Consider the following 19,135-nt stretch of genomic DNA (forward strand, 5'->3'; position numbering starts at 1 on the left):
GAAGTACCAATATGGCGGTAAGCCCCGCCCACTGGCTTCAGCTCACGGAATGGACCAGATAGGTTCACGTCGTCTTCTGTCATGAAATCTCTTTGGCTTCGGTGCATCAGCCCGGGCAGAAAGCAAATACGGCTGTGCTCTGTGCTGTATTATTGAAGCGAGGAGGAGGACTCAGGAGGCGGAATCGTAACCTACCATGCCCGTGCATTCCCTTTCCAATCAACTCCGTGTTCCGGCGTCCCGCTCTCTGATGCAACTTTCTGTTTCAGCCAAGGCGGGATGTTTAAGAGATTGTAGTTCTGTTATATTGGGGACGTAACGTTCACGGCCGGGAATCGGCTAAGGGAAGTTCTGGTTTTGTTGATGGGCGACTTCAGGTATGCATTTGACTGGGGTGTCTGAGAGTGTTGCCGGTTCGCAGACAAGGAGTACAGTGGAAGTTAGGGGCAGAGATAATGGGAGGAAGATCGATCCCCAAACACGTGTGAAGTGGGGTGCTCGGCTTGTTACAGTGTGAGTGCAGACGAGTGCGCGTGTCTTGGTATGTTTGTATATGCAGTGAGGTTTGGGGTCTTCCAAACTAGCACCGGAGGTTATCCTGAGTTATTATTATGCCCCCCTCCCCCAAACAGTCAGCGATGCCGCAGAAGCCATTATTTTGGCATGCATTGCAGACATTTTGGTTCTGGTCTGCAAACATTCCTGTGCGACCCAACAGGGCGTAGGTTCCAGTCAGTTTGGTGGCTAGTGAAGCTCTTCCCACCTTCCTAGAGAGATGACATTCTCAGTGAATTTAGGACCTCAGTTTTTCAGGTTCTCTCAGTGTGTATGGGAAGAGCACTTTGCCTTCAGGGTTTATTCCTGAGAGAGCTTGGTGTGGCTAGTGAGTGACGCATAGGAGCCCTGGGTGTCCAGGGATCCTTGAGGACTTAAGACCATGGAGGAGGCATGTGGGTCATGTTGCATAGTGAGGGCTCAGATATGGATGGAGCCCTAATCCCACCTATGTCTTTGATAAGAAGAGGTTTGGGGGAGGAAGATGCTGACTAGGGGAGCACCCTGGAGCTGTCAACAGAAGAGGATGACGATTTCATGGTGATGAGACTATTTTGGGGGTGTGGTAGTCATCACTAGTTGACTGGGTGACCTCGGCGCTTCATAATGAAATAGTGGTACAGGAGGAGGTCTCAGGATCCCCTTCTTACCTTGAAGGCTTGTGGAAACCCTCTAATGCTTTCTCCTTCCATTGAGCTCTCACAGATTGTACTGGCTGAGCAGGAGTCTCCAAACAGGATCCTTTTGGGGGGGGGGGGAGGGGGCAATAAGCTCATGGGCAGGCTTTATCCCTTCTCCACAGAATATCTGGACAGGGGCGTAGCCAGACAGCAGATTTTGGGTGGGCCTAGTCAAGAAGTGGGTGGGCACCAAGTGTTCTCCTCCCCCCCCCCCCCCATTGCGATGAGGCCAGTATCAGCAGCTTAGGAAGTTTAGACTGCTGAAGTGGAGAGTAGTGTTTGCAGCACCATCAGGGGGAGGTCTTCAGCTGGCAGAGCTTGGGATCCCCACTTGCTAGCACTAAATATGTGCTGCTGTTGGGTGGGCCTGAGCCCTCCTAAGTGGATGGGCCCCGGCCCACCTGTGGCTACGCCACTGCTGGACAAGTTCTTTTGACTCTCTGAGGTGGATACTTTGATGATGACTGTGACAAAGGTACAACTATGATTTGTGTGTGTGTGGAAATAGCCTGTAGAATGTGGTTAATATTTGGCAAGAGCCCTTTTGGATTGGTCATACAAATTGTCCACTTAACTGGAGGTAATTCACTTGGAGTCAGAAGTGTCTTTCGTGGTTTTTTTCCTTTTTGATTTTGTCTGTACCTGCTCATAGTTAGCCTCAGTAATAAATTTGTAGAACCCTTTTTGACATCTTCATGGTATGTCCCTGTGGCTCCCTCCTCAAGGCACATGTTTCAGGGTTTGCTCTATCAGTGGAGCCCAGATCCTTTCAGGAACAAGGAAGAGGTCACTGTACCATATATTTTGTGGTTCTGTACTTGAAGTGAGGCATTGACTTTAAGCTCTGTGCTTTTGCATGGAGACATTGAGGGTTAGTAATATCACTGGTCAGGTCATGGGAAATTGGCTTTGGTGGACCTTGCAATGGCCTACTTTCATATTACGATCAGTGCCAAACGTAAGTGGTTTCTGCATTTTGGTAAGACATTTTAAATTCAGGATGCTGCCCTTAAATCTAGCAGTGGTTCTTGGGACCTTTTCAAGGATCATGGTCATAGTGAAAGGGGATCTAAGTTCACCTGTATCTGGATGACTAGCTGACAAAGCATCAGATTGATAGGTGGGAAATGCCACAAGTAATCCTCATGTTAGATCGCCTAGGTTGGGTAGTAAACTGTGCCAAGAAAAAAACTAAACCAAAAAGGTGGAGGTGATAAAGTTGCAGGATGACACAAATGACGATGCAAGGTGTCTTTATTATATAAACCACAGCCCTAAACAAATCTTGATAAAAGTCCACAGTTCTAAACAAATCTAGACTTGACTGAAGGTCCACAGTTCCAGACAGATCTAGACTTGACTCAACATAGGCTGTGTATTGTCTTTATAGCCTTCCTCCTTTCTGAGCACACTAACAGAACTTTTATCCACACTCTTATCACCTCTCGCTTAGACTATTGCAACTTGCTTCTCACAGGTCTCCCACTTAGCCATCTCTCTCCTCTTCAATCTGTTCAAAATTCTGCTGCACAATTTATATTCCACCAGTGTCGCTATGCTCATATTAGCCCTCGCCACAAGTCACTTCACTGGCTGCCTATCTGTTTCCACATACAGTTCAAACTACTCTTATTGACTTACAAGTGCATTCACTCTGCAGCTCCTCAGTATCTCTCCACTCTCATCTCTCCCTACATTCCTCTCCAGTATTTCCGTTCACTGGGTAAATCTCTCTTATCTGAACCCTTCTCCTCCACCGCTAAGTCCAGACTTCGTTCCTTTTATCTTGCTACACCATATGCCTGGAATAGACTTCCTGAGCCGGTACGTCAAGCTCCATCTCTGTCTGTCTTCAAATCTAGGCTAAAAGCCCACCTTTTTGATGCTGCTTTTAACTCCTAACCATTACTCACTTGTTCAGTACCCTTATTTTATCATCCCCACCTTAGTAATTCCCTTATCTCTTATTTGACCTCTTTGGCTGTCCTAATTAGATTGTAAAGTCTGTCTAGCAGGGACCGTCTCTTATTGTTCAAGTGTACAGCACTGCGTACGTCTAGTAGCGCTGTAGAAATGATTAGTAGTACTAGTGGATCATAAGAGAAAAACAACTGAGTCAGTGAACATATAAGGCTAAGAACTTGCAATTTCAGCAGCAGGGTGAGCAAAGAACTGTAGCTTCTCTCTTGTATCGGGTCCCTGGCAGTGCTTTTTTTTCTTTATGGTATCTGAAGCAAGGAGGTTATAGCAGCATATGGATTTACACAGAGAACATATAATAATGGAATAACTTTTCATAGGTAGAGTAGCCATTTGTTATAAATCGTAATCAGTGTGTTATTTTGAGGGTCTGAATTAGGTTGAAACCTAGTATCATGGTTGTGGCTGTGCTGTTATGTCCAGACCTATTCTTTCTCTGTATCTAGCTCTGTGACCTGTTCAGTCTGCCTTTTTTCTGTTTTTCTTCCTGTTAGCCAAGCCTCGCTTTGGTCTCCCTGTTTCTGCTTCATTTCCTACTTGTGACATCATGAGCCTACTCCTTTATAAGGACCCAGGGAGCTTTCCTGTGTTGCCTTTGCAACAGGTCTATTTTCCTTTTTCTTGTTGTACTGTTGTTTGATTCTGAGGGAACTGGTCTTCTTGTTATGCTGTGTCTTTGGGCACATCCCTGAGCTCTGTGTGGGGGGCATTGTCCCCCTACATGAACTGCAGTTTGTATTTATCTATTTGTTTACTTATTTATGACATTTAGATACCAGATTAAACATGAATTAGGTTGAAACTTAGTTTGGGGTCTGTGGTGGTGGGGGTGGCATTGCCCTCCACATGAACTGCATGTCTGGATGGGGAAGGGGATGTGTAAAAGATAATGTGGTGTATGGGGGGGTGAAGGGGTACTGGCCTTCCAAACAATGTGGAAGAGAAAAGGGAGGGAGATTATTTCTCCTAATGTGTTTTGTATTTTTGGGGTTATGGGCGGGAATTGTTTTTCCTGATGTGGTGGGAATTGGTTCAGTAGGAATTGGTGGCTAGGAACTGTCCAGGTGGGAACTGACCTAGAAGCAACCAGACAACCTTGTCGGTGATCAGATGGCAAACACCAATAATTGAGAAGCAAAGCCAATCCTGAGCAGACTTCTATGGTCTTTTCCCTGATTATGGCTGGACAGATTCCGCTTCAGTAGTTGGAGAACAAGACCAGTGTCGGGCATACATCTACAGCCCTGCGCCCTGATCGTTGCTGGACAGGGTGAGGTGGAGTTGGGCTTTGATGACAGCTTCAGTGGTTGGAGAATAGGGATTAGTGCCTGGCTAATATAGTCTGCGCCCTGTTCGTTGCTGGACAGATTTAGATGAGCCTGGAGTGGGGCTTCGATAACAGCGTCAGTAGTTGGAGAATGGGGTCTGTGCCTTAAAGGTGGCATGGACAAATCCAATATCAAGTATGCATATGTGGTATCACATCATACTTTATGCTATGAGGTTATCTTGTTGGGCAGGCTGGATGTACCATGCAGATCTTTATTTGCTGTCATCTTCTATGTTATTACTCTGTTATGCTCGTTCAGGAGCAGCTATCAAGTTTAATAAACCATAAACAATCTGATTTGCTTACTAGAAGGTCCCTCTGTTCTTTTGCCAGGGTCCCCAGGTCCCCTGTGTCAGGGGCCAGTTGTGGAGCATCCAGTTCTCTTTTGGCTTACAGCCTGGCCCTTGAGAGGTGGCTTCTGAAGTACAGAGGTTACTCAGCTTTGGTCATTGCTACCTTGCTCAAGGCCTACAGCAGTTTTACGTGCTTGGCATGTTCACATGTGGCAGGTGTTCGAGTGTTGGTGTTTAGAGTACAATTTTTTTATATGGTGGGCATTGTTGTCTTCCATTTTGGCATTTCTACTGGGGGGAGGCTCTTGATCATAGGTTGGTCTTCGGTTCCCCAAAGGCAAGATCAGTGGTGCCTCCTTGGTAGCTCAGATGGATGTGGTGCACTTCTTGCAGGAAGTGAAGCCTATTTTACCACCATTACAGGTTGTTCTACTGCAGTGGGATCTAACCTAGCCCTTAATAGGTTGGCTAGTCTGCCCTTTGAGCCTCTGTGACAGGCATTATTTATTATTATTAGATTTATTTATATACCACCTTTTTGTGGTACTATCAAAAGGGGTTACATTTTGTATTCAGGCACATTTCTATTTCTAGTGGGCTCATAGTTTTTGTACCTGGGGCAATGTAGGGTTGGGTGCTTAGTCACAAGGAAATGCAGTAGGAAAAATAAATAACATACCATTAATTGCGATTACAATATTAAAATGCAGCACTTGGTGGGATCCTAGTAGCTTACTCAGTTTCCATTCCCATAGTACCTTCATTTTTGCTATAGGTGGTTGTATGCTTTCATAGGAATCAGATGGTATTACTTCTGATGTTTTTTTTTGAGAAAGCAAAATTGGGGACAGCTTGGTCAGTGTAAGTTGGATAGGCATAAAGTACTTTTGCCTTCTTTGCAGACCTGTGACAATGTCTTCTGGTCTCCAAATTGGCTTTGTGTTTTCTGTAATGAGCCAAGCAAGAGGGAGGCAGCCTCAAAATTCTCTCTAGCACATTGGATCAAGGCCGCAATAAAAGTGGCATATATTCTCAACCAGAAAGTGGTTACAGTAGGACTGTGGGCTTATTCAACAGCTCAGACGGCTTCCTCAGTGGAGACCTGGGAAATGTCTCCAGAAGATATTTGTAGGTCAGTGACTTGGTCATTGCTACATTAATTTGTGAAATGGTACAAGATTGATGTTCTGGTGAAAGATGATTGGCAGAGCTGTGTAATAAGGGACCTTGTCTTCTTCCCACCCTAAGGAATAGAGCTTTTGTACATCCCACTTGTCCGGACTGGTTCAGCAGGATGAAAAGGAAGGTGAAATGTGGTCTACCTGATTATTTCTCTTTCTTGAATGTTGCTAGACCATTCCATGGCCCACCTAAGAAGACTGCAGTGTGCAGGTAGTTCTTTTTGGCACCTACCTATTCTCTCATTTCTTGGGGTTCTAAGTATCTTTGTAGCTTTTACTAATATGCAGAGGTTTCCTTTAGATGGTTTCCAAGGCATTGTATATAAATTCATGATGTTTACTTTGCAATTGGCGTACTGTAAAATTCCAGGTTGCACCAATCCTTATACTTCTATGTCACTGGAAGAGTTCAGTTTTTCTGCCTCCATTTGCTGGTAGGGTGACATAAATCATCTGGATTCATATAACAGGAATCAAGGAAGAAATGTTTATATAAGATGAAATTTCACCATATTGAATATTTTCCTTGCATGTATTGGGAACATGGAGGTCAATCTAGTGAGGAGTGTTTGCCATTTGGTTTATTTATCATAATATTCATAAAGCTTAATAGACTTTTGAGATAATCTTCAATCATTATCAAGGTGCATTTTTTTTTTGCAGATTGATTTAACTGGCGTTAATTGCCACATAATTGCCACATATCTAATTTTAATCTATGGGGATTATTCACAATCAACATAGACTTTGTATTAAAATGGTAACATATTTCCGTGAATCAGCTTCCAAATATTGAATGTAATTGTCTTTTCATTTGTAACAGCTCTGTTATGAAGTTATGCAAAGAATTTGCTTAAGGAGACTTAAAAGGTGTCATAATTTTTTTTAGGGTAGACTTTGAAATTGTGAATTAAAGATTCTAGCATTTGTGTTAGGATAGAGTCGGCTTAGTGTATCAGTAAGTGATTCAGTTTCTTCTATACCAGTTACTATTTTACAGTACTGACAAATTGCTATTTTTGTTGTTATTTTGAATAGGTCTAACTTGAAGAAGTCAAGTTAAAGAAGAATCTAGTTAATCTCCACTCAACATGCCTTCTTGTTCAGAAAATGAGTTTGATGGTGAACTGTCTTTTTTGCCTCAGAAGCTGAGAGAGCAACTGCTTCCTTTTCAGAAGGAAGGTATCAAGTTTGCATTGAAAAGAGATGGCAGGTAAGAAAAAAAAAAGTGGATTTTGTGTGGTGCTGGGAATAGATCAGTATAGAAGAATGCCAATATTAGGCCTGCACTGTTATTTTTCAAGAGTAAAGTTCTGTGTCAATGAATCATTTTATCTTGTAGAAAATGTTTACAGAAAGGTTTGAAAATGTTATGAAACTTTAGTACAGACTTGGAAGTAGATCAAGTCAGGAATAATTGCTTTTTTGTTTTTGCATTCCTTGCTGTTCTCTTAAAACTGAAACGAAATTGAATGTTAGCTCTGCATATGAAGCACTGAATGTCTAAAAACCCACATAACAAAATTATGGTTATTAGGATTTATTTACCGCCTTTTTGAAGGAATTCACTTAAGGCGGTGTACAGTAAGAATACATCAATCATGAGCAATAGGCAATTACAGCAGTCAAAATATTCAAATAACAATACAAAGTATGGCATAGTATACTACTTACAATGTCAACACAATACATAATAGAACATTTTAATTGATAGTGAAGGGCAAATAAAAGAGGGAACATATAGATAGGTAAGAGAGTAAGAAGAGTTAAAAAAAAATTAGGTGACTTATTTAGAGAAAGTTGCACATGAGGTCAGAGACATGGTTAAATATCTCAGCTAGGGTAGGAGTGGATAAACGTGTCCTGCGGCGGTATGTGCAGCCCAAGTCACTCCTTGTGTGCGTGAGTGAGACTAACACTTTAGTTACTTCTTCCATTAAAGGCCTGGTTGAACAGCCAAGCTTTCACCTGCTTCCTGAAATAGAGATAATCTTGTGTTAAGTGGAGCCTTTCAGGCAGTGCATTCCAGAGTGTGGGGGCTACTCCAGAGAAGGCTTGCTTGCGGGTATCACATCGTGTAATGTCTTTTGGAGAGGTTGTGGTTAGTGATAGTCCTTGAGAGGACCTTAGTGTCCTTGGAGGTGTGTAGAGGATCATCCTATTCTTCAGGTACTCGCGGCCATTTCCTTTCAGGGCCTTGAAGATCAGACATAGAGTTTAAAATTTAGCCATGTATTGTACTTGTAGCCAATCAAGGTTTTGCAAAAATGGTGTGATGTGGTCACGTCGTTTGCAACCTTCTATGAGTCTTGCTGCTGCACTCCTAATCAACTGGAGCTGGTGCAGGCCCTTTGTAGTCAGACCATTGTATAGTGCATTGCAGTAATCCAGTCTTGATGTTATCATGGCATGCGCAACTGGGATAAGATTTCCCTTCTCGATGTAAGGAGAGAGGCAGCGCAGCTGTCGCAAATAGGGGGTGAGTTTGTGCACCCCTGGTTTACTGGCTGGGGACTCAGTGGTAGTGTTAATTTTGATTCCCAAGTTGTTGCTTCTGCTCTCCAGGTCACCTGAAATTGTGAATGCCATGGTGGTGACATTAAGAACCTTTTTGAAGGGGAGGGGCCTTCATGTTGTATATACTTATAAAGGACTGCATACACCTGGTAGTTACTATACATTGCTGTGACAGAACAGTGTTTTTTTTGTTTGTTTTTTTTTTGTTTAAAGCCTGTAAAACAGCCTTAATTATTTCCTGAAGTGTATTTCTTCTAGTGGCCAGCAACAGGTGGTGAATGTTTTATGTTAAAGCTGTGAATGCTCCCTCTTTAGTGTCACTCAGTGAGGAAGTTGTGAGCTGTATACTTTTAAAACTTGTTCTGGGCTCTAATTGACCCAGGAGCTCTTTTTCATTTGGATTTTACTGGCTTTTTTCCCCAGTCTTAGCCCGGAAAAAGAGAGAGACAGATCTATTTGCTGAGGCCCCGTGATCAGTTATATTTGATAACCTGTGAGCAGCATATTTTCTGATCTATCCAGGTACTGTTTAGATGGTATACAAATGTTAGTGTTAAAATTGATCCATATTTCAGTTACCTTTTATTGTTTGCTGATTGCACTTTTTTCTGTTTCATTGCTCAATTTTGAAAAATGATTTTTAGTTTGTTGACTCTGTTTGGACTGATAAAGAATCCTGGTGGTTTGTGTGTTGAGTCTGTGAGTGCTTTCTGGGAACTGAGGGACCACTGGAAGTGTGGCATCAATAACCTTGAAATCACTGGGGATAATTTGAGAGCGGGAGACTCGCCTAGAGGTGGTTGTGACCCAGTTGGTTGGAGAAGGGTGCTAGTGTAGAGCACAAGCAGCAAGTGCAGGTGGACCTGAGCTGTTCTGGGGATAGACCATCTAAGTGTCCGTGGGGTAATCTCAGGTGTGTGGCTAGTTGTTTCCTAACAAATTGATATCAAACATAATAAAAGACAAGTGACCGACTCAACCGCAAATGCGCAGTAGACACTTCCCTCTCTGTCCCGCCCTCTTGTCAAGACGTGATGACATCAGAGGGCGGAACAGAGAGGGAAATGGACGCTGCCGCTGGAGCCTGGAGACGAAGGAAAGGAAGGAACATTGCCGGCGCACCAACCTCCCCCCCCATCCCCGACGTCGTCGCCGCCGCTGCTCCCTCCCCCCCCTCCGTATCGGGCCCCCTGCAGTGACATGACAGCGCCTCTCACCTCCATGTGGAAGCGCTGCAGGCAGCAGCAGAGCGATCTGCTGCTGCCTGCAGCGCTTTCACACGGAGGTGAGAGTCACTCTCATGTCAGTGCAGGGGGCCCGGCATGGAGAAGGGAGGGAGTGGGGGCGAAGAGGGTAGCTGGACATGGGGGGAGGGCAGGGGGGAGAGAGGAGGGTTTCTGGACATGGGGAGAGAGCAGGGCAGAGAGGAGGGTTGCTGGACGTGGAGGGAGGCCAAGGGAAAGAGGAGGTTTGCTGGATATGGGGGGAGGGCAGGGGAGAGAGGAGGGTTGGTGGACGGGGTGAGGCCAGGGGAGACAGGAGGGCTGCTGGACATAGGGGGGAGGACAGGGGAGAGATCAGGGCTGCTGGACATGGATTGATGGAGGGGAGGGCAGGGGAGAGGAGGGTTGCTGGACATGGGGGAGGGGAGAGAGGAGGGCTGCTGGACATGGGAGGACGGCATGGGAGAGAGCAGGGTTGCTGGACCGGGGGGGGGGGGGGCCAAGGGAAAGAGGAGGGTTGCTGGATATGGGGGATGGCAGGGGAGAGAGGAGGGTTGCTGGACATGGGGGGAGGGCAGGGGACAGAGCAGGGTTACTGGACATGGATCGATGGAGGGGAGGGCAGGGGAGAGGAGGGTTGCTGGACATGGGGGTGGGGAGAGAGGAGGGCTGCTGGACATGGGAGGAGGGCATGGGAGAGAGCAGGGTTGCTGGACGGGGGGGGGGGGGGGCAAGGGAAAGAGGAGGGTTGCTGGATATGGGGGGAGGGCAGGGGAGAGAGGATGGTTGGTGGACGGGGGAGGCCAGGGGATACAGCAGGGCTGCTGGACATGGGAGGAGGGCAGGGGAGAGAGCAGGGTTGCTGGACATGGATCGGGGGAGGGGAGGGCAGGGGAGAGAGGAGATTTGCTGGACATGGAGGTGAGAAGTACAAATCTCGCCCGTTTTAACTGGCTTAACGGCTAGTTACTATTATGTTTTAATGTGTGGCATTGCAGCCAGTGGTGGCTGGTTTTAACTTAATTATGTTTCAACATTTTTTATTGATGACACTTCAAAAGGTACAAAACAAACTCACCACAATGACATCAATACAGTATTATCACACATAGTATAACAGTCATCAAAATTTTTTAACATTTTTGCCCCTCCCCCCCTTTTGTACCCCTACTGTATCTAAACCATTGTATATTACAACAGATTTATTGGTGCTGCAAAGAATTAACAATCCATACTCTCAGTAGATACCCCTTAAACAATACCAACAAAGTGCAAATTAGAGCGATCGTATGTTCAAACAATTAACCTTGCTGCTCCCCCCCATCCTGTAGGGCTTATGTTTGTGTCAACATTTTTTATTTCAAACCAATACATCATTAAAGCTTTTACAAATGCATCAACAAAACCAATGAGTCTTATTCCCCCCCCTCCACCCCCACCCCAACCCCCTCCCTAGCTCCTTCCCCACCCTCCCCCTCCTATCCCCCTCCGGGCTTGTGTTCTTATAGCCCAGAGAGAGCCCTCCCCTCCCCCGACTCTATGAATTACAATTTTGTGTGTGTATGTGTTCAGAGCTATCCTCAAAAGTATCCTAGTGTGCCACGTTATGCCAGTTGAGGAGGTTACTACGTCCTCTAGGGCTTAGCGTCACCAAATAGGGGTCCCATGTCTGCATAAAATGCACACGCCGTTTTGGGGAACCTTTTGCATCCCATGCCTCCCATGTAGCTAGTATATGTACCTGGTTCCTCCAATGCCAATACGCCGGCGGCTCCAGAACTGTCCAATACTGCAAAACAGTTTTCCGTGCCACCAGGCTCAGCTTACGACATAGTCGGCATGCCCCTACCGAGAGGGTGCTGAAAGCCCTGGTCGTATCCAATATAAAGTGATCCCACGTTCCTGTCACTGATCTTCCCAATTTCCGGGACATGAATCGCCTAACCCGTGCCCAAAAGGCCTTTACCCCTGGACATGCCCAAAAAGCGTGAAACAACGTATGTGGGGTTTGGCTACATTTAACACAGTTCGCTCTTTGCAGGGAACCCATATGTGACAACTGTTGCCCTGACATATAGGCTTGCATAATTATCTGATAGCCACATTCTCTCAGTCTTTCATCTGTTGTGAGGGCAGCAATTCCCTTCAGCATAACTCCTGCCTCCCACCCCATCAGAGGACTCCCTGCTTCTTGTTCCCATTTGGCTTTAATTAATTAATTTATTTATTTAATACATTTGTATCACGCACTTTCCCACTAAAAGCAGGTTCAATGCGGCTTACATAGTAACATAGTAGATGACGGCAGAAAAAAACCTGCATGGTCCATCCAGTCTGCCCAAGACAAACTCATATGTGTATACCTTACCTTGAATTTGTACCTGTCCTTTTCAGGGCACAGACCATATAAGTCTGCCCAGCAGTATTTCCCGCCTCCCAACCACCAGTCCCGCCTCCCATCACCGGCTCTGGTACAGACCGTATAAGTCCGCCCTCCCCTATCCTCGCCTCCCAACCACCACCCCCTCTTCCCCCCACCTGCTCCGCCACCCAATTTCAGCTAAGCTTCTGAGGATCCATTCCTTCTGCACAGGATTCTTCTATGCATATCCCACGCATGTTTGAACTTACATAGTATTAGGTTATACAGAATGTTGTTAGGTAGGAAAATTAAATGTAGCATAGGAATAGCTTGGATGGGTTGGTAAATATAGGCGATATGGGGTAGTGATTGGATGGAGAAGTGGAAGAATGGATGGGTTGGTAGGGATAGGTGAGGTGAGGGTGATGTGGGAGATGTAGTCTGGGTCAATGTCGTTGTCGTTGATTCTTCGGTGTTCGTTAGGTAGATCGGTTCATAAGTTTAATCAGGTTCTTTAGGGTAGGCTTGCTTGAATAAATGGGTTTTTAATGCTTTCCTGAAAGGTAGATGGTCATAGATCTGATATGTCTAGGGAGGGCGTTCCAGAGTTGGCTGCCAAGGAAGGAGAAATTGGATCCATAATAAGTTTTGACCTTTACAGTTGGGATAGTGCAGGTTGAGGAAGTTTCGTGAGAATACAGACATGTTTCTTGCTGGGAGGTAAACTAGATTTGTCATATAGGCTGGAGAATCGCCATGTATTATCTTGTGGATTAATGTGTGGACTTTAAAGTTGATAACGTTCTTTGATGGGGAGCCAGTGTAATTTTGCACGGAGAGGAGTTGCACTCTCAAAGCGTGATTTGCCAAAGATGAGTCTCGCTGCTGTGTTTTGGGCAGTCTGAATTTTTTTCAGGATGTGGGCTTTGCAGCCTATAAAAATGCTGTTATAGTAGTCAACGTGGGTAAGTACCGTGGGTTGCACCAAGTTCTGGAATGTTTTCAGAGGTAGATATGGTTTTACGCATTTCAATATCCACATCATTGTAAACATTTTCTTCGTGGTGGTTGTGGCATGGTTCTCGAGGGAAAGGTGGTTGTCTAGTGTCACTCCAAAGATTTTCAGGTTGTCAGAAATGGGGATTGTAGTGTCGGAGGTGGTAAGATTAGATGGGGGGGGGGGGGGGGGTGCAGAGTGCTGAGACGAGAGGATTAGGCATTGTGTTTTTTCTTTGTTCAATTTCATTCTAAAGGTGTTGGCCCAGGAGGTTAAGATGTTCATTCCCATGGATATTTTGTCAGAGATTTCTGTTAGGTTTCATTTAAAGGGGATGAATATGGTTACGTCATCAGCGTATATGAAAGGGTTGAGATCATGTCTGAATAAGGCCTTGGCTAGTGAGATCATCATTAGATTGAAGAGTATCGGTGTTAGGGGGGATCCTTGAGGTACACCACAGATTGGTGGTGAAGTAGCCATGGGTGATTTAACTTGGTAGGATCTTGATGTGATAAATTCTTTTATCCAGTTAATAATTTTTCCGCCGATTCCAAGTTTGTCCAGTAGTTTGGTTAGTATGTTATGGTCTACCATGTCAAATGCACTGGATAAATCGAATTGTAGAAGGAGGATGTTGATTCCAAATGCAATTTCTTGTTTGAATTTGGATATTAGGGTGAGTAGGACAGTTTCTGTACTGTGGGCTGGGCGGAATCCCGATTGAGACTCGTGTAGTAATGACCTCATAGTTTTTGGTTAGGGGTCCCCGAGGTTTTAACTTAATTAATTCAGGTCCTGCCTGAGGACTTGGGAACCATAAAGATATTGGCACAGCATGTATCCTGGGGTGGGGGGGGGGGGGGGGCATCGGGAAAGGGACAGGCATTTGCCCTCCAGCTGTTCACAGATTCCAACACTTGCTTTTGCTTGAGGTTTGAGTCCTCCCATACCTTTTGCCCTCAATCACTGTTCGCCTCCCTTCAGCCCCTTCAGTTATGCTTCTACGACCATCCCACTTGTTATTGGGAAGTGGGCAACAATAGTGGTTATGCAGCACCTTCAATCATGTTGTCATCTGCTTTCTGGGGCCAGTGTGGTAAGTTGAACCATGTGGGATGCCATGTGGGATACTATGGGGCTGCGTGGTTGAAAGTGTGACAGTGTGGGCCTGGATGAGGAGAAAGAAGACATGGTCCAGGGTACTGCACTACTGCCACTGTGGACCAAATGAAGGGTATCGTTGGGCCAGAAGCATCCTGCAGGCTGAATGTTTTGATACCCCAGTCCTTGTTACTCTGGCTTGTAGGATATCCACATTGACTATGCCTGAGAGTGATTGTTAAACAACTAAAAAGCAGTATACATAACCACAACTACAATTAATAAATAAATCGGGAGTGACCTCATAATGTTTAATCGCCCACAATACAGCTTTAGTGTGTGCCTGATAATGGGTGAGAATGTTTCCATTATCTTTCATCAGGCTGTCTCCAAAAAACAAGCACCAACAAAATTAATGCAATAATGTGAAATTCAGTAAAAAAAAAAATATATACGTCCAATAACTCACTCTTAGTGCAGCAGTTAACAAATGTTATAAATGTACTTATCCAGAGTCCAAATTAAAGATGAAAGCTGTGTGGAACCTTGCCCCCCTAAAGCGCCCGAATCCGTGAGTTTCATTTGGAATGCTGCCTTGGACTTGGGAGAGCTCTACCAAAATATTCTTCACATAAACTTCAATTCAAATAGACTCCAATCATTTTCAAAATGGTGTCATGGCATTTGTGATCCCAGTGGCTTAAAACACTACTTGGAAATGACATCATACAAGGCAATCAGCATAATAATGACAGGTAGCAGAACCCGTTCAAACAAGCATTAATAAAATGTCAAAGTGTGAGAAGCAGCTTTGTGAATATTAATTGTAGTTGTGGTTCTGTACTGGTTTTTAGTTGTTTGGTTATGTACCAGTATTTGTGGATTTTTGAGTATATTGAGAGGGGTTGTTGTCATGCAGTATATGGATATCCTGAAAAACAGCCTAACTAGGTGGGGGGTACTGTGTGATAGGCTTGGGAAACACTAGTGTAATATTCAAGCTTTAATATGAAGATGCCTGAGGATCTGAACTATTGATGAGCAAATAGTGCAAGTGTGTCTTCATATCCTAGCCATCTAGCAGTAACTAGTAACAGAATACATAAGATAAACAGATTGGAGGATCAGTAGGCTGAGACCCAGGGGAGCTATTTATTTATTTATGTATTTATTATATTTGTGTCCTGCACTTTCCCACTAAAAGCAGGCTCAATGCGGCTTACATAGTAATAGGTAACAGAATTTTGTTATGTAAAGTAGGAAATTAAGTATAACGTAGTAATAGGATGGGTAGGTAGGTAGAGACAGGTGATAGAGAGAGGAAGGTAAGGTGGGAGATAGAGTCTGGGTCAATGTCGTTTTCTCTTCAGTATATGCAAGGTAGATGGGTTCAAGAAATTAATCTGGGTCTTTTGGGTAGGCTTGTTTGAATAGATGGGTTTTTAGTGCTTTTCTAAATGGTAGGTGATCATGAATTGCTCGGATAGGTCTAGGGAGAGCGTTCCATAGACGGCTGCCCAGGAAGGAGAAATTGGATGCATAATAAGTTTTGTACTTGAGACCTTTACAGCTGGGGTAGTGCAGGTTGAGGTACTTTCGTGAGGATACAGACACGTTTCTTGCTGGAAGGTCGACCAGATTTATCATATAGTTCGGAGATTCTCCGTGTATTATCTTGTGGATTAAAGTCTGGGCTTTGAAATTGATACGTTCTTTGATTGGGAGGTAATGTCCTATTGTGAATTGTGCTGCAAAGATTGGTGATTTTGTTATTGAAGTAATTTGCCAGCTGGTCAACCGATGGGCAGTTTGTGGAGGATGATGTGACTGGGTTGGTATTAATAAGATTCTTTATGAGTTGGTATTGTTTTTTTATGTCTGTACCGCTGGTTAGAATTGTTTGTGTGTAGTAGGATCTTTTTGCTCGTTTGATGGCATTTTTGTATTTCCTGTGTGACTGTTTCCATGCATTGTAGGTGTGTGTATCTCTAGATTTGTTCCATGCCTTTTCTAGTTTCCTGGTTTGTGATTTTAGGGTTTTTAGTATGTTACTGAACCATGGTGTGAGGTTGCTTCTGTGTACGGTTTTTGTACCTAATGGGGCTATGTCATCTAGTGTAGTTTTGCATCTGTTGTCCCATTCAGTGAGGAAGTGATTTGAGTTAGGTTGTGTCTCCAATTGTTGTTATATATTTGTTGCCAAAACCTTTCCTTGTCGATCCGTCCTCTAGTGGTGATTGTCATTGGGTCTTGTTTGATAAGCTGACCTTTTTTCCACCATAATAGGGATAGTGTTGCTTTGTGATGGTCTGACCAGGGGGTGGCAGACCAGTTAATATCAGAAATATGGATGTTCTGGTTTGTGGAGAATTTGTAAGAGATGATGTCTAGTGAGTGACCTTTGTTATGGGTAGGTTGTATGTGAGGGAGGTCAAGGTCGCAGAGATGAAGGAGTTCTTTGAATTATTGAGTGTGGGTATTGTTAGGGTTCAGTGCCCACTGATGTGCCTTGCAATCTTGGGCAAGTCAGGGCCCTGTTTACTAAGCCATGCTATTGTTTTTAGCGCGTGCTAAACTCGAGTTGCTCATATATTCCTATGGGCAACTTAGCGTTTAGCGCATGCTAAATGTTAACGCGCCCTTAGCGCTGCTTGGTAAACAGGGCCCTTATCCTTCTTTTGCTTCAAGTGTAAACTTAGATTGTAAGGCCTCTTGGTATTGGGAAATTCCTACTGTACTGAGTGTAATACATTGAACTACTACTGAAAAGGTGTGAGCTACATAAAATATAAAAAAAATAAACTTTCAGATTATTTCCCCTGCCACCCCCCTTTTTACAAAGTTGCACGGCATTGCCAACGCAGCCCAGAATGGGGCGCTATACTTGTTTACCTTAAATCCAGAATCATACTCATGGAAGAGATGCTGGTGGGTCCCAGGTCAGATGGGGCTTAAGCCAAAGAGGGGAAAGCTGGATGTATCCAGCTGAGTATAAGACCAGGAGAAGGGGTGTCTGCAAACCAAACAGGGCTGTATTGTACTTTAGAAGAGGTGAATACCTGGAGTGAGGGAGATTAGTGGAAAGAAGAAAGGTGGTTGTTCTTGGAATCAGGGGAAGGTGATAGACAGGGATGAGAATGAGAGGAGAGTATATGGAAGAGGGGGAAAAAAAGATGAGAAAAGCATCAAAATAAAAGGAGACTAAAAGTACAAAGTAAAACTAACAAAAGTAAAACAAAGGGGGGCATGTTTACTAAAGTACAGTAAAAAGTTTACATTTAACACGCAGGAGCAATATGGTAAGTACAAAGGCTGTACTCTAACTTTTGGGGGCATGCCCGGCATATCTCTCTGCAGTTACTGTACCTGTGTAGCATGGACTTATGATGCCATGGACTTGGATGAGCGTCTTTATTGTTGCTATTAGTGATCTTAGGGGTCTGCATTAGCGTCAGTGCATGTTTGTGACGTTCGCTGAGGCCCCTTTTACTGTAGCAGGTAAAAGGCTGTTTCTTTTTTTTTTTTTTTAAGAAATGGCCGTGCGGTAAGTGAACCACTTACCGTGCGGCCATTTCAGGAGGGGAGCACTTACTGTTACCCATTCATTTAGCGGCAAGGGCTCCTGCGCTAACCCAGCAATAACTGGGTAGCTCGCAGCACTGCCCAATTACCGCCAGGTAAACACCGGCGCTACAAAAATAGAAAATATTTTTGTAGTGCTGGAAATGGCATGTGCTGGGGGGGGGGGGGGGGGTAGCCCAGTGGTTGTTCCTGTTTCATGCGCAGTAAGCCCGTGGTGGGTCTACCACTGCTTAGTAAAAGGGCCCCTTATTTTTGTGGTGGTCCTATCTTCCATGTTTTAAAGGTCTTTGGTAGTGGTTTTTTTTTTTTTTTTTTTCCTAATTTACTTTTTCGCCTTTCCCTTTCCCTCCCTGATTCTTCCCCCTCTAAACGTATATCTTACAAAATGACAAATCTGTTTCACGGAAAACATAATTAGTATATCCCATGCTTCGACTTAATTTGTATACTTATCTATCCCCAATACAGATGTCCCTCTCCCTCCCCTCTATTACTACTTAGCATTTCTATAGCACTACTAGATGTATGCAACAGTATAAATAGGAGACTTTCGTCATGGCCCAGAGCGAGATCCTCTCTTCTCCGCCTCTTGGCTGGGGTCTATCCTTTCATGGCACATCTTCTGGTTGCTCTACTGGTGGTTGGAGACCTCCTCCTTGAATTGGCTGGTGCCCAAGAATCCGCTTATTTAAGGTTTATAGGAAATAATGTGTTTGCTTGTCATAGGCTGTAGATAGAGGCCGACCAAAACCAAATCCGTGGCCATAATTCTCCGCTTGATTTCAGCCAGAGCCGAGCCATGGCCCTGCCCCCCCACTGCTGTCGCTGTAAGAGTATCCTCCAGAGCCAGCCTCCCCCACCCCCTCCCAGAAAACCCGTCCCATCCTGTACCCCTCTCCTGGGCTATCTGGGGGCGGTGTGGAGGAACAAGCAAAAAGAGGAATGAGAAAGAGGAAGCAGTGGATAGGGAGAAGCTGGAAAAGGGAGACTAGGGTGTAATAAGAATCAGGATGAGGCAGCTGATACAGAGAGCCAAAGGCTCCATAGTGAGTACTAGTAGTGTGAGCATAGTGGAAAGTTAATACTTAAAGGGGTCCACAGAAAAGCCTAGGAGCGCCCAAGGAGAGTGATCTGCTCCTTGGTTGCACTTATTGGGTACAGTCGGAGATAAATACTGTTTTAGCAGTGATGTTACCTTAAGCAATTCTGAGGCAAGGGGAGGGAGTAGAGCCATCAGTGGGAAAAGCAGCAGAGTAAAACGAGGCAAAGAAAGGAGAGGTAAAAGCAGGAACTTAACATCAGGAGAACAGTAACAGTTCTACCTTCCTGAG

General features: G+C 44.6%; 1 protein-coding gene across 1 annotated transcript in view; it reads left to right on the forward strand.

The window, feature by feature from the left end:
• Positions 1-495: 495 nt before the first annotated feature.
• The window catches only part of LOC115475130 (DNA annealing helicase and endonuclease ZRANB3-like), a 167,855-nt gene continuing 149,215 nt past the window's right edge, over positions 496-19,135 (forward strand). The window contains 2 exon segments of the mRNA XM_030210869.1: positions 496-513; positions 7,058-7,232. Of these exon segments, the coding sequence (XP_030066729.1) occupies positions 7,111-7,232 (122 nt within the window). The 5' untranslated portion in view covers positions 496-513; positions 7,058-7,110.

Source organism: Microcaecilia unicolor, chromosome 7 (genome assembly GCF_901765095.1).
Source record: "Microcaecilia unicolor chromosome 7, aMicUni1.1, whole genome shotgun sequence".
Lineage (NCBI taxonomy): Eukaryota > Metazoa > Chordata > Amphibia > Gymnophiona > Siphonopidae > Microcaecilia > Microcaecilia unicolor.